Raw genomic sequence first — 11,670 nt, 5'->3', positions numbered from 1 at the left:
ACCTGCCCTCTGCCTGGCCACGGAGGATGCACTGGTTCAGATGGCTGACCTATAACCCGTCACCTGTAACTGTGACAGAGGGAGAGCAGGGGAAAGGGAGGGAGCATTCGGCCACGGGCCAGCACTGGGGGACCTGGTTCCCTCCAAGGTGGGATTCTGCTCTGAGTTGGGCGGCAGCCATGATGAGCCCCACTCTCCCCCCTCCCCAACCCCCGCTGGGCATGTGACTCTCATGGCCCCGCTCCCTGGGAGGACCAGGCCACCCCACTGGACTGGCACCCACTGCAGCCCCCACGTCCCAGCTGACCAACAGTGGCAGTGACGACCACCAGAGTCATCTCCACAAGCACTGGCCGCAAGCTGGGCGCCGGCGGAGCAGTCTGCCCACACATCTTACTGCACCACAACACCCCTGGGGACACGTATTGTAGGACTTCCAGGCCAGGTGGGCTGAGATTAACAGGGATAGGAAAGGAGCCCCAGGATCATGCGCTCAACTGGGAAAACAACCCCCAGGTGTAGGCTCCCCTCTCAGCAGCCCCAGGCTGGGCACCGGGCACAGGGACAAGGAGCACGGACCCTGGGGCCCTACGGCCCCCACGGCCCTCGGGCCAAATCAGCCACCACTGGTATTTGTAAGTCAGGCCTCACTGGCACCCGGCCACGCCTGCTCGATTGCGAACCGGCTGGCCGCTCTCCGCCCCCGCGGCATTGCTGAGTAGCAGTGACAGACGCTGCATGGCCGCCAGGCCGAAAATAGTTACTGTCCAGCCCTTTACGGAAAAAGTCTGCCAGAGTCCAGGTGTGGGAGATAAGCCCCTGCCCAAAGCTGCCCCCGCTCCCCACTCCAGGGTCGTGACAGGCTGGTGTGCCACCAAACCTCGCCTGAGTCCCCGGGCATCAGAGGGGGCCCGGACCCTACGCCGAAATCAGCACCTAGCTCATCCCTTCAACAAGCACCTCATGGGCACTCAGAGCAGGCTGAGAACCAAACCCGTGTGCTCACACCCAGGCACGTGCACACACACATACACATCATTCACACACGCACTCATGCGAACGCATTCACATGCACCTTGAGTTTCTGGGCCAGCTCATTGCCCCTTGCCGTTGGGGGTGCCAGGAGCCCCACCATGTAACCCACAACACCCCACAAAGGGGTCCCACATGAGGAGGTGTTTCAAGGAGAAAGGGGAAGCCGGGAGGCCCCCAGCCCTAGGCAGCAGTGGTGCCCGGCCAGACGGCGACATCTAGGAACAGTGGTTGTGCAAAAAGCCCCCTCGAAGGCCCCCTTGAGAGGCAGACTCAGCCCCAGTGGGAGCACCTGGGCCAGAAAGTCACCCAGGCAGCCCGGCCCCTCCAGTGAGCAGGCTCCCCAGCTAAGGGTGAGGAACGGCCCCTCAACTACTGCCCTGTGGGTACAGGGGCAAGGGCCACAGTGAAGGTATCAGGACCTCAGAGAGGAAACCCCACAGGGGGGTCCACACACAGTCCAGGAGATCCACACACCAGGAGGGTCTACGATCCCGGGGGGGGGGGTCCACAGACCGGGGGGTCCACAGACCAGGGGTCCACACACTAGGGGAGTCTACAGTCCAGTGGGGTCCACACACCAGGGGCATCCACAATCCAGGGGGGTCCACACATCACAGTGGGTCCACAATCCGGGGGGGGGGTCCATCCATCATGGGGGGTCTACAGACCAGGGGGTCCACGGACTAGGGAATCCACAATCCAGGGGGTGGTCCACACATCATGGGGGGTCCACAGACCGGGGGGGTCCACAGATCAGGGGCAGCCACAGACCAGGGGGTCCACACACGATACGGAGTCCACACACCAGGGGTTCACAAACTAGAGGGGTCCACACAGCATGGGGGGTCCACAGACCAGGGAGGATCCACAGATCTGGGGCCTGGAAGGCTGTTCCCAAGGCCTCTCCCAAAGCCCACTTCCTGCCCACCTTTTGTAGCCACCTGGCCATGAACTGGGGGTTCACTCTGACACCCTCCTCATCATCTGCATCCCCACTGTCCCACCCTCCCCAGCCCCTGTGCTGCCACCCCACTCAGACCCAGGCCACACTCCCTCCTTGGTCTCCCCTCCCACCCTCCCCACACCTGGCCTGCACCTGCATGCCAGCCTGCTGTGCTGGTGCAGAGCCCCTCCTGCCAGCTGGGGCCCAGGGACCCCAAGAGCGGGACCCCTGGGCAGCCCCTTCCCTATCATCCCCCCCAACCCCAAGTGGTCTTCCTTGCAGGAGCCCCCTCTGCAGGACCCTGTGCAGACTGAGCCCTTGGCTGGCCGGCCCAGGGGGCTCTGCAGTCCCCTTGGGCAATGCAGGCTGGGGGCAGGGAGGCAGGGGGGTGGGTGGGAGTCACTGTACCCCCGAAGTCCCCACAGGTGCGGTCCAGGGAGGCTTCTGCCCCTGTTTATGGCACACGCCCCTCAGGGGTCTCTGCATGTTTAGGATGGACACACAGCCCTCGGCCAGAGACCCAGGCCCTGACCTGAGCCAGAGCCCTGAATGGTGGACCCCTGGATGGGCTGGGCCTACACCCACCAGACACAGGCCAGGCCTGGTGGCCAAGCCCTCCCTGCCCTGGCAGACCAAACTGGGAAGCAGGCTTGGCTTCCCACAGCACCCAGGGCCGGGAGAGCAGGCAGGCCCCTGCCCTGGTGTGCACGCCTCTGAGCCCACAGGGGCCGGGGCCTCTGGGGGGGCTCCTTCCAGACGGCAGCTGCAGTCCTGTGCAATGGCACCGCTGCCGCACGGCAGGCCCCATGACCCTGGCACGGCCGGCAGCCATACTTCCTTCCCCGAGCTGCCGCCCTGTCCAGGCCACACCCACGACCGCCTGGTGGGTAAACAGCGGCCGGTGGGAGGGCTCACTCCCAGGCTGCAGATTGCAGAGCAGGTACCCCAGGCTGCCGGGCTTCAGCTCCCAAACCCTTCTAGCAGTGCCATGAGGCACCTATCATCGCCATCCCCATCTCAGGGACGGGAGACGAGGCTAAGGAAGATGGGCCCCAGCGGGTCTGGTGACAGCCAGGGTCTGCACTCATGTCCCAGCTCTGCTGCCTCCAGGCACCGACCACACTCTTCAGGAACCTCAGCAACCTGTCCCCAGTGGGGCGACATAACTGGACCCGGGGCACAAGGTGCAGCCCACTGTGGCCTATGGTTCGTCCACAGGGCCCAGCCCCTCAGTGAGGCCGGGCTGTGCCCACAGTGGCCTGAGTCCAGGAAGGGAGGCCCCGGCTGGCCTGGCAGGCCCCACAGGTGATACCGCAGAGCCTTGGCAGGCGAGAGGGCTGGGGTGGCCCTGCAGCCAGAGGGACAGCCTGGCAGGCCCAGGGCGAGGGGCCCAGATGCCCCCACTGCCCTGCCCTCTGCTGCGCTGAGGGTCTGTGCTGGACTCACTGGGCCCACCAAGGTGGGCCCTACCCAAGGATGGAGAGAAGGCACATGGGGAGGGGCCCTGGAGTGACTCAGCAGGGGAGCCAGGGCCCGGCCCAGTCTCGGCCTGGAGAGCCAGGCTGGCCAACATCTCCACAAAGAAAACTGAGGGACCCAGAAGCAAACCTCAGCACAGTGTCCTTGGGGAGCTGGAGGGAGGGGCAGGTAACCTCAGCTCTGAGGTTAGGCTGCGGAGACGAAGGCAGGAGGCTCTAATGGGAGTCAGACCCAAAAGCAAAGTAGTTCTGCCCCCAAGAGCACAGGAGACAGAGTCCCCAGGGCCACCCACTACTCTGCCCAGGTGAAGGCAGGGCCACTGGCATGGACACAGGGGCCCAGAGAGAAACAGCCCGGCCTGCAGTTCTCGGCAGGACGCCAGTGGCCAAGCCTCCGCTGACCCATGTCCCTGGGTCTTGCCTGTGAGTCCAGCCAGCAAACTCCCGGAGCGGCCGGGCCTGAGGCGGCCCACGGCCAGAAGGAGCAGGATGGCCACTGCCAGAGCTCCCCGCCTCCCCTGAGGCCTCCCTGCTCTGCAGACTCAGGACTCGAGCGGCTGCAGTGCCCAACGGCCCCAGGCCCACATCTGCCCCGGACCTTCCTTCTCATCCTTCCACGGGGAGAGGCCACCCTGGGGTCCTGTAAAGAGGTGAAAAAACATGGCTCCTGGAACAGAAACACCCTGGGGGTCCAAACCCCGGGGCCAAGCACCTGCAGAAGCTCCTTGCAGTGAGCGTCCATGTTGGCAGGAGCCTGAGCCCCAGGACAGGCCTGAGTCCATACAGCCAGGCCCACCCTGCGGTCGGGCTGTATAGCCCAGCAGATGGACAGCTGTAGGGCCAGAGCCCTGAGGGAGGGGCAGAAGCAGGGCACCGGGCTCGCCAGGCCTGCTGCAGCACGAAGGCCTTCCGGGTCCACCTCTGCTCCAGGAGGTGTCAGAGGAAGTGAAGGCCTGGACACCAGAGTGGTCCCTCATCCAGGGGTACACGAGAGCCCACCACTCCCCCATGGGTATCAACCCAGGGTCTCTGGGGAGAGCAGCAGGGCTAGGCCATCACAGCTGGCCCCCAGAGTCCTGGATTCGAAGGTTTAATAACCATCAGCATCATTCCAACAAAACTTGGCTGACTGCAGCCCTCTCAAGGCCTCCAAGGACCCCCCCAGCAGCACAGGCCCGAACCCTAGCCCATACCCCTTCACCACGTCCTTGGAGAAGCTCCCAAGACCAGCCACGCCGGCCAGGTCCCTTCAGCTCTTTGAGGACAGGGAGAACGTCCTCAGCAGGGCCTGGACCAGGTGCTCCTCATTTATCCAGAGAATTTACCTAGGAGCAGCCACCAGTGGCCGAGCCTGCATCCTGGATGGGGGATGTGTGGGGCATGGAACAGGGCTGCTCTCCTGCCCAGGGACAGGCTGTGGCTGAGACTCTTGGCCAGCAGAGTCTCCAGAAGCCCAAGTCCCAACCTCCCAAAGGTTGGGGTTACAAAGGCTTGCACCCCAACCTTTCCAGCAGAGGGGCCCAGAAGTCTTGCATGGTAATGGCACCTTGGGTGACTCACAACGAGGAAGTTTGAAAACCAACAGCTTAGAGGTCAAGGCCAGAGGCCCCGGATTGGCCAGGCCTGGCAGGCAGCCACCTTCACACCTGCTGTCCATGAGACCATCCTTTTTCACCACTCTGAGCCTCTGCTGTCCTAAGGCCACCCCTCAGCCAGGGCCACCCTACTCGAGGTCCTCAATCAGAAGTATACCCCCAAATCACCCACAAAACAATGCCCATGCTCACCCTACGCCCCAGCCTGGAGAGTCAGAGCTGTGGGGTCGAGGCAGCCCTGGGCTTTTCGCTTCATTACTGCATCGGAAGGAATCATCGCCTTGTGGAGACACTGGGAGACCACCGGTAGCAGTATGCCTGGGACCTAGCCCACTCCCTGGCACACAGTAGGTGCTCAATGTGCACATATGTGAACTGTGAACGCACAAGCAGGCAGGCACTCGGGGCCTCTGAGAGTCTTGCTTCAGATCACACAGCAGGTTGGCAGCAGGTTCAAGTCTGGGAGGGGAGGAGGCACTCGGCATGCGGCCTGCCAGCTCCACACACCTGCTGAGACCTCGGCCCGGCCTCCGCTAGCTCCTCTCCCCTCTGCAAAGAAACAGGGAGGAGAGCCCTCCTCCCAGAGCACCAAGGGAGGGGACGCCACCTCCCAAACACCCAACCATCAACACTGGTTGCTGGGCCCCGCTCCAGGGGCGACCCGGGAACCTGTGTGCACGGCCCCTCCTGGTGGGACTGCCTCGTCCAGCAGGAGACACGCACAGTTACCGCATAGGGCGCCCAGGCCCACGTCTGCTGCTGACACATGACAGCTCCTGGCACGCGCCCTGCGGCTGCACCATGGGCACACCGTCAGCTGCAGCCTGCTGCCCTGAACACACCCACACGACCCCGCTGCTCTGGGACCTGCAGGCCCCGGAGGTGGGCGGACGTGTGCAATCCGAGCTCCCAGCTGCTCTTCCCTGCCAGTTAGCGCCCACACCCGGACCCAGGCCTCCCTTGACCAGCCCTGACACTGTCACATACAGGGAAGGAGGCGCGGGCATTGAGGAGAAACTGGCGCCAGGGGAGGCAAGGCAGCGCTGTGGACCCTGCCGCCCGAGGCCAGACCCCCACTGCCTGAAACGCCCAGGCCGGGATACAAGCTGCCCCTGGACCCTGCCCGAACGTTGCAGCGCATGTATGATGGGTGGAGAACTGGAATCAGTGTGAAACCAGGGGCGACAAGCAAAGGAGAGACAAGGGTGGACAGAGCAGGGGCAATTTCAGGACCAAGCCCTGGAGGGTTGAAGGGGCAGGGGAGGCCAGCTTTATCTTCACTTCCTCCACAAGAACATGGGGGCCAGCTCAGGTCAGAAAGAGCCGCTGCTGAGCAGAGGTGCGCCCACCAAGGCCCAGCTCCTGGTTCCGTGGGCGGCTCTGCTTACAGCTGAACACGGCCATGGCAGGGTTGACTCCCACGCACCCTACAGCCGCCAGGTCCCATGCTGGGGATCCCAGCCAGGCCTGCTTCCTTCCACGAGGGGGTGAGGAAAGGGGTGGGGGAGTGTAGATCTCCCAACCAGGTTTGCCACAGGCCTCAGGGAGGAGGGCCCGGTTGGAGGCAGAGAGAAAGGGAGGGGAACCTGCTGCCTCTGCAGACATCCCCAGCCACAAGCCAGGGGGCCCCACAGCCTCCCTTGTCCTGAGTCAGGGAGCCTCAGAAAATGGGGGAGTCTTCTGTTGCAAGTGCCCCTCTCCAAGGAGGAAAAGTCAGGCAGGGCTCACAGGCAAAGAGGGGTGCAGCCCTGCACAGACCCGGGGGGAAGGCACAGGGCCAGGCCGGCAGTTCTGCCCGAGGGAGGAAGTGGTGGCCATCAGTTGCAAGGGACCTCGGCCACCCCAGAGCACAGCCTGGCAGCTTTCAGGGGGCTATGCTGCAGCCCCCGAGTGTCACTGGGTCCTGCCAAGCACTCTCTGCGGTAGCCAACACGGAGGAGGGCGACAGTCACCCGGGAGGCCATATGTTACATCACATGACTTGTGCATAAATGGCTTCTGGCACATCTAATGAAGAGATAATGCCAGCGGGGTGTCTGTCTAAAGGTGATGGCCCTCTAGCTGAATCCACACCACTGGAACAAAATCTGGGCTCCACCAAGGGAAAAAGTTGGGCCTCTGCAAGGGGAGCCCTCTACTGCTCCCAGTTTCAAAATAAGGCCCAGCAGGAGCACCAAGACATGAGTGTCTGATTAATGCCTAATCATTTATCTGTGGCAACAGCTCACCGCCATGTGACACCGTATCCAGGAGACTTCCGTGCTGCAGGAGTCCCTGCAGCCACGCACAGGTGTGTCTCAGGATGGGTTTGCCCCCAGGCCTGCCCGGGACCCTCCGCTGGAGAGACCAGAGCTCCCGCGGAGCGCACCGGCTGCTCCACATCTTGGATCTCTTCAGTCCTGCACCGCCGAGGGCTCCCCCACCCCAAAGAGTGTTTTTAAATCCCACCGCCGGACACCACTGCTTGCCACCAATCCAAACCTCAGCCCCTAGTCGCTCCTAGGAGCCTAGGGGAACCCATGACATTACTCAGCACACCCCCAATTCTGAGTAACTGACAGGGCAAGTCCGGCGCGGATCTGAACCCACTCTCCCCACCCCCAACGATGACAATTCTGAAAACAGCCGAATTCAAAGAATTCGCGTCTGAACAAAGAAAAGTGCGTTAATTATGGCAGACGTGCGGAGTTGGGGAGCCGGCGGCCGGGCGCGGGGACTCGGGTCCGTGCCCCGCGCCCAGGCTCCCACTTGGAGCCCAGCGCTGCTCCACGCCCGGCGCCCCTTCCCCGTCCCGAAAAGTCGCAGCGACTTTGAGAGCCACTTTCGCCCCCCGAGGGGCAGCCGCGCTCGCGCGCCCTGAATCCCGGGCCAGGGAAACCGAAAGCGGGCGCCGCGCCGCCCCGCCCTGGAGCCAGTCGGGGCCCTGGGCCGGCAGGCGTAGGGGTTGTCCCGGGGGGTTCCGGGGGGGTGGCCCGGGCCTGCGCCCCCCGCTCACTTTTTCGTGCAGTCCAGCAGGATCCCGGCGAAGCTGCGCTCGCCGCAGCTCACGGTGACCAGCAGCGCGCCGTTGACGACCTGCTCCACCCGCACGGGCAGCCGGCAGCCAGCCCGCGGCTCCATGCTCCCGCGTCCCGGCCCGCGCCCGCCCCGCCCCGCCGGGTCAGCCCCGCGCGTGACGCCGCCGCCGGCCGCCTGACGTCACAAAGCTCCGCGCGGGCGGCACCGCGGGCGGGCCGGGGGCGCGGGAGGAGCGCAGGGCCACCCCCGCCCGCCGCCGCCGCCGCCGCCGCCGCCGCCGCCCGGAGCCCGCGCCGCCTCCAGAACTCGGCGTGAAGACGCATTGCGGAGCCCCGGGGATGGGGCCGGGGTGGCGCGCGACCTCCGGGCCGCTGGCCGCAAGCGCCGGCGGAAAGGACCTGAGACCCAGAGCGGGGGCGGCGGGGACACTCCCTCGGGCCTGCTCCAGGGCCTCTCCCCCGCCCTGCTCGGGCCCTTCCCGGAGCGCCTCCCTCTCCCAACCCCGGGGTCTCCTCTGCTCTCCTCTCCGCGGCCCTGCTCCGGGCCCCTCCCTCCCCGGACCCCCGGGTCCCTGCCTCCGGGTCTGGCGCCCGGATGGCCACCCGGGCACTGCGGGGAGGAAGTCCCGGCGGCGCGAGCAGGAAGCCGGTCGGGCCGGGCCGAGGAGACGCGGGGCGCCGAGGGGACACCGGCGGGCGCGCCACAGCGGCCCAGTCTCGCCCTCGTCGCGCAGGGGGCAGTTGGCGACCCCCGTGCGCTCGGCGCCTCCTGAGTGAGGAGAGGGCGCTCCTGGCTCAGGACTGCCCTGTGCGCCTGGCCAGGGTGGCACGCACCAGGGTTAGGAAAGGCGATCCCGTCTGCGAGTCTCGGTTGCGTGTCCCTGAGTCGCCAGGGAAACAGCGGGCTCCGTGCGACCCCGCCGCGGCCGGAGGGGCCGGGGCGCCACGCGGCCAGTTCACAATGGAAAAGACCGCCTTCCCCGAGCGAGAGCTGGGTTCCCCAGCCCGCAGCCGGGCCCGCTGGAGGGAGTGGGAGGTGGAGGCGCCGAGCGGACGCGGGACCCCTGCCCGGGCCCTGCTCCCGCGCGCCTTCAGTCCAATAAAAGCTTTCGACTTTCCCGAGCACTTGCACGTCCAGCGCCCGGCTCAGAACCCGTAACCGGTCGCCCCCAGGGCCCAGCTTGTTGCGGTGACCTTGCCCGGAGCCCGGCCTGCCCCGACCCCTAAGCCAGGCTTGCTGCGCCTGACTGGGCACCCGAGACTGGCCGGCAGCCCGGTTGTCTTGACGACCCGGACGCCGCCCGCCCGTTGGGCGCCGCCCCCTCCGAGCCCGGCCCGCGGCCCCGCCCGGCCCGGACCTGCGCCGTGGCTGCCACCCCTGGCGCCGCCGGGTACAGTGGGGCCACCGCGGCGCCGCTCATCCTCGCCCTCCGGCGGCCTCGCGGCGCGGGAAGCCGGCCGAGAGGAGCCCGGGCGGAGCCAGAGGGCCCGCGGGATCTCACAGCGCCTCTCTGCCCCTAATTGTACAGGGCTGGGTATCGAGGCCCGGGGCGCAAGAGGTCCGGCCCCAGGCAGACCTGGGAGAGACCTGGGAGCAGAGTGAAGACCTGTCCTCTGCATGGCAGGGTGCCAGCAGCGAGCAGCCCTCCCCTACGGAGTAAGGGACCCCACCGGGAGGCCTCAAGCACCTTAACACCGCCAACCTCTCCAGGGTCAGCCGGCCCCTCCCCATGACTGCTGTCTGCACCCACAGGCCTTTGCAGCCTCCTCTCTCCAGAGCTGGGTGGGGCTGACTTTGGAGCAGAAAGGCTAGGCAACAGAGATCCCTGCTGGCCTCTTCCCAGGTGGCACAGGGAGGAGGGGACTGGCCAGAGGCTGCCCACCAACTCAGCACAGGTGCCAGCGTGCCCCCAGGTGCCTGCTGGGCACCACCCTTCCTGGGCCCTGGTGACAGACAGCACCACGGACCAGGGAGCCAGGGTTTGAGTCAGCTCCTGGGCTCCACCATAGCTGGAAGGGTGTCCGTGCGTGCACTGGGGGCTGTGTGTGGATGGGGTGTCCAGAAAGAGTGCCCAGGAGGGGGGTGCTTGAGTGGGCAGGTGTCCACCCAGAGGGAGAAGGGGCCCCACGCGGCAGCTGGGGCAGCACACGTCTGCTGGTTGGCAGGGGTGACGTGGTGGGGGCAGGGGATGCACAGAGGGGGACCCTCTGAAAGGCCCCAGGGTTGTGATAGGAAGGGGGGCTCCTGGGAGCCATTGGGGTGGAAGGACAGGTGCACCTGAGGACTGGCTGGGCTTTGGGAGGGGCCGAGGCTGGGGGAGGGGGAGCCCCATGGGACAGTGGATGAGTGTGGGGGGCACAGAGGGCAGGGAGGGCCTGCAGCCCCGGGCAGGTGAGGGCCACAGAGCTAAGTGGGAGAGGGCGAGAAGGGGTGCCCCTTTGCTTTAGCCTCGCCCCCCCTGTGCTGTGTGCTTTTCAAGTGCACTTGGAAGCCATTTTTAAAAACCCTTCTCTACAAGGTAGAATATTAAAAAAGTCAGCAGACTGGGAGATTGATTTGCAATTTAAAGGGTGCCTGTTTAGGGCCTCACCCAGCAGACCCGCCCCACGCCCAGCCCAGCCCCCCCTGCCGGCTTCCCCACCACCATTCTTTTTCCTAGAAGGCCCTGGGAGCTTCCATAGTCCCTGATTAAAATGTGGATGACCTTTGGAGGGGCCTAGTCAGCCCAGGGGTCCTGGGTGCTGACCCCCTGTGCTGCCTCCTTCCTGACCCAGTGTTCCCTCCTCTGAGCGTCCCCCTCAAGGGCCAAACCTGTGCACACCCGTGAGTGAGGGCTGGCTGGTCCTGGACAGAACAGCCCCGATCAGCTGGTGCCGCAGGCCGCTGCCCACTGAAAGCTGCCACAGGCTGCCTGATGGGCTGGGGGGAGCTCCAGAGTGACCTGCACGGAGGGAAGACAGGGCTAGGATCCTCCTCCCCAGCTCTCTGGACTGCGCCTCTACAGCCTTCGCTTCCTGGCTGCAGGCACCACAGCCATCACACAGCCTACCCAGCACCTGGCCCTTGGCAGGGGCTGCCTGGGGCACCACCAGAATGACTAGGGCTGGCTGGCCTGGTCAGATGGGCAGGGTGGCGGTGTGCAGGGGGACAGGAGACTGTCCAGCACCCTCACTGGGCTGAGTTGGGTGACTATGAGCTGGCAGGAGGGCTGCAGGGGTGCTCCAGGCAGGGGCTGATCTGTGTCCACCTCCCCTCGGGGTCCTGGTCTCTGTGCCGGTCCTTGGAGGTGCTTCAGGATTCGCCCCACAGCAGCCCGGCCCCCACACTCCCTGGGTCCTTGCTGCCCCCACTCACACCACCAGCCCCTCCCCCTCCAGTATTTCAGAGTAACCCCTCCGAGGCCCCCTCCAGTGTCCCTCCTCCTGGCCCCTTAACCCACAGGAGAGCCTGCTGAGCCCTGCCCTGTACATAATGACGCCTTCGTCATCTCTCATTCTGTCTCTCCCACAAGATGGGAGACTCACAGGGGCCTCCCCATGACGAAAGCTGCCATGGTCACATGGCCTGTTCCAGGTTTGCCTGGCCAGGCAGCTGGTGTCCC

General features: G+C 65.5%; 1 protein-coding gene across 2 annotated transcripts in view; it reads right to left on the bottom strand.

Moving 5' to 3' along the window:
* Window positions 1–8,315, bottom strand: part of PWWP2B (PWWP domain containing 2B) — a 29,689-nt gene extending 21,374 nt beyond the window's left edge. For both annotated transcript variants that reach the window (XM_014794083.2, XM_004438858.3), the window contains exon 1: window positions 8,047–8,315. In XM_014794083.2, coding sequence (XP_014649569.2) covers window positions 8,047–8,171 — 125 coding nt within the window. In that variant the 5' untranslated portion in view covers window positions 8,172–8,315. The remainder of the gene's footprint in view (window positions 1–8,046) is intronic.
* Between the last annotated feature and the right edge of the window lie 3,355 nt (window positions 8,316–11,670).

Source organism: Ceratotherium simum, chromosome 6, assembly GCF_057802395.1.
Source record: "Ceratotherium simum simum isolate JZ-2026a chromosome 6, ASM5780239v1, whole genome shotgun sequence".
NCBI lineage: Eukaryota > Metazoa > Chordata > Mammalia > Perissodactyla > Rhinocerotidae > Ceratotherium > Ceratotherium simum.
This window is presented reverse-complemented; position numbering and strand designations above follow the sequence as displayed.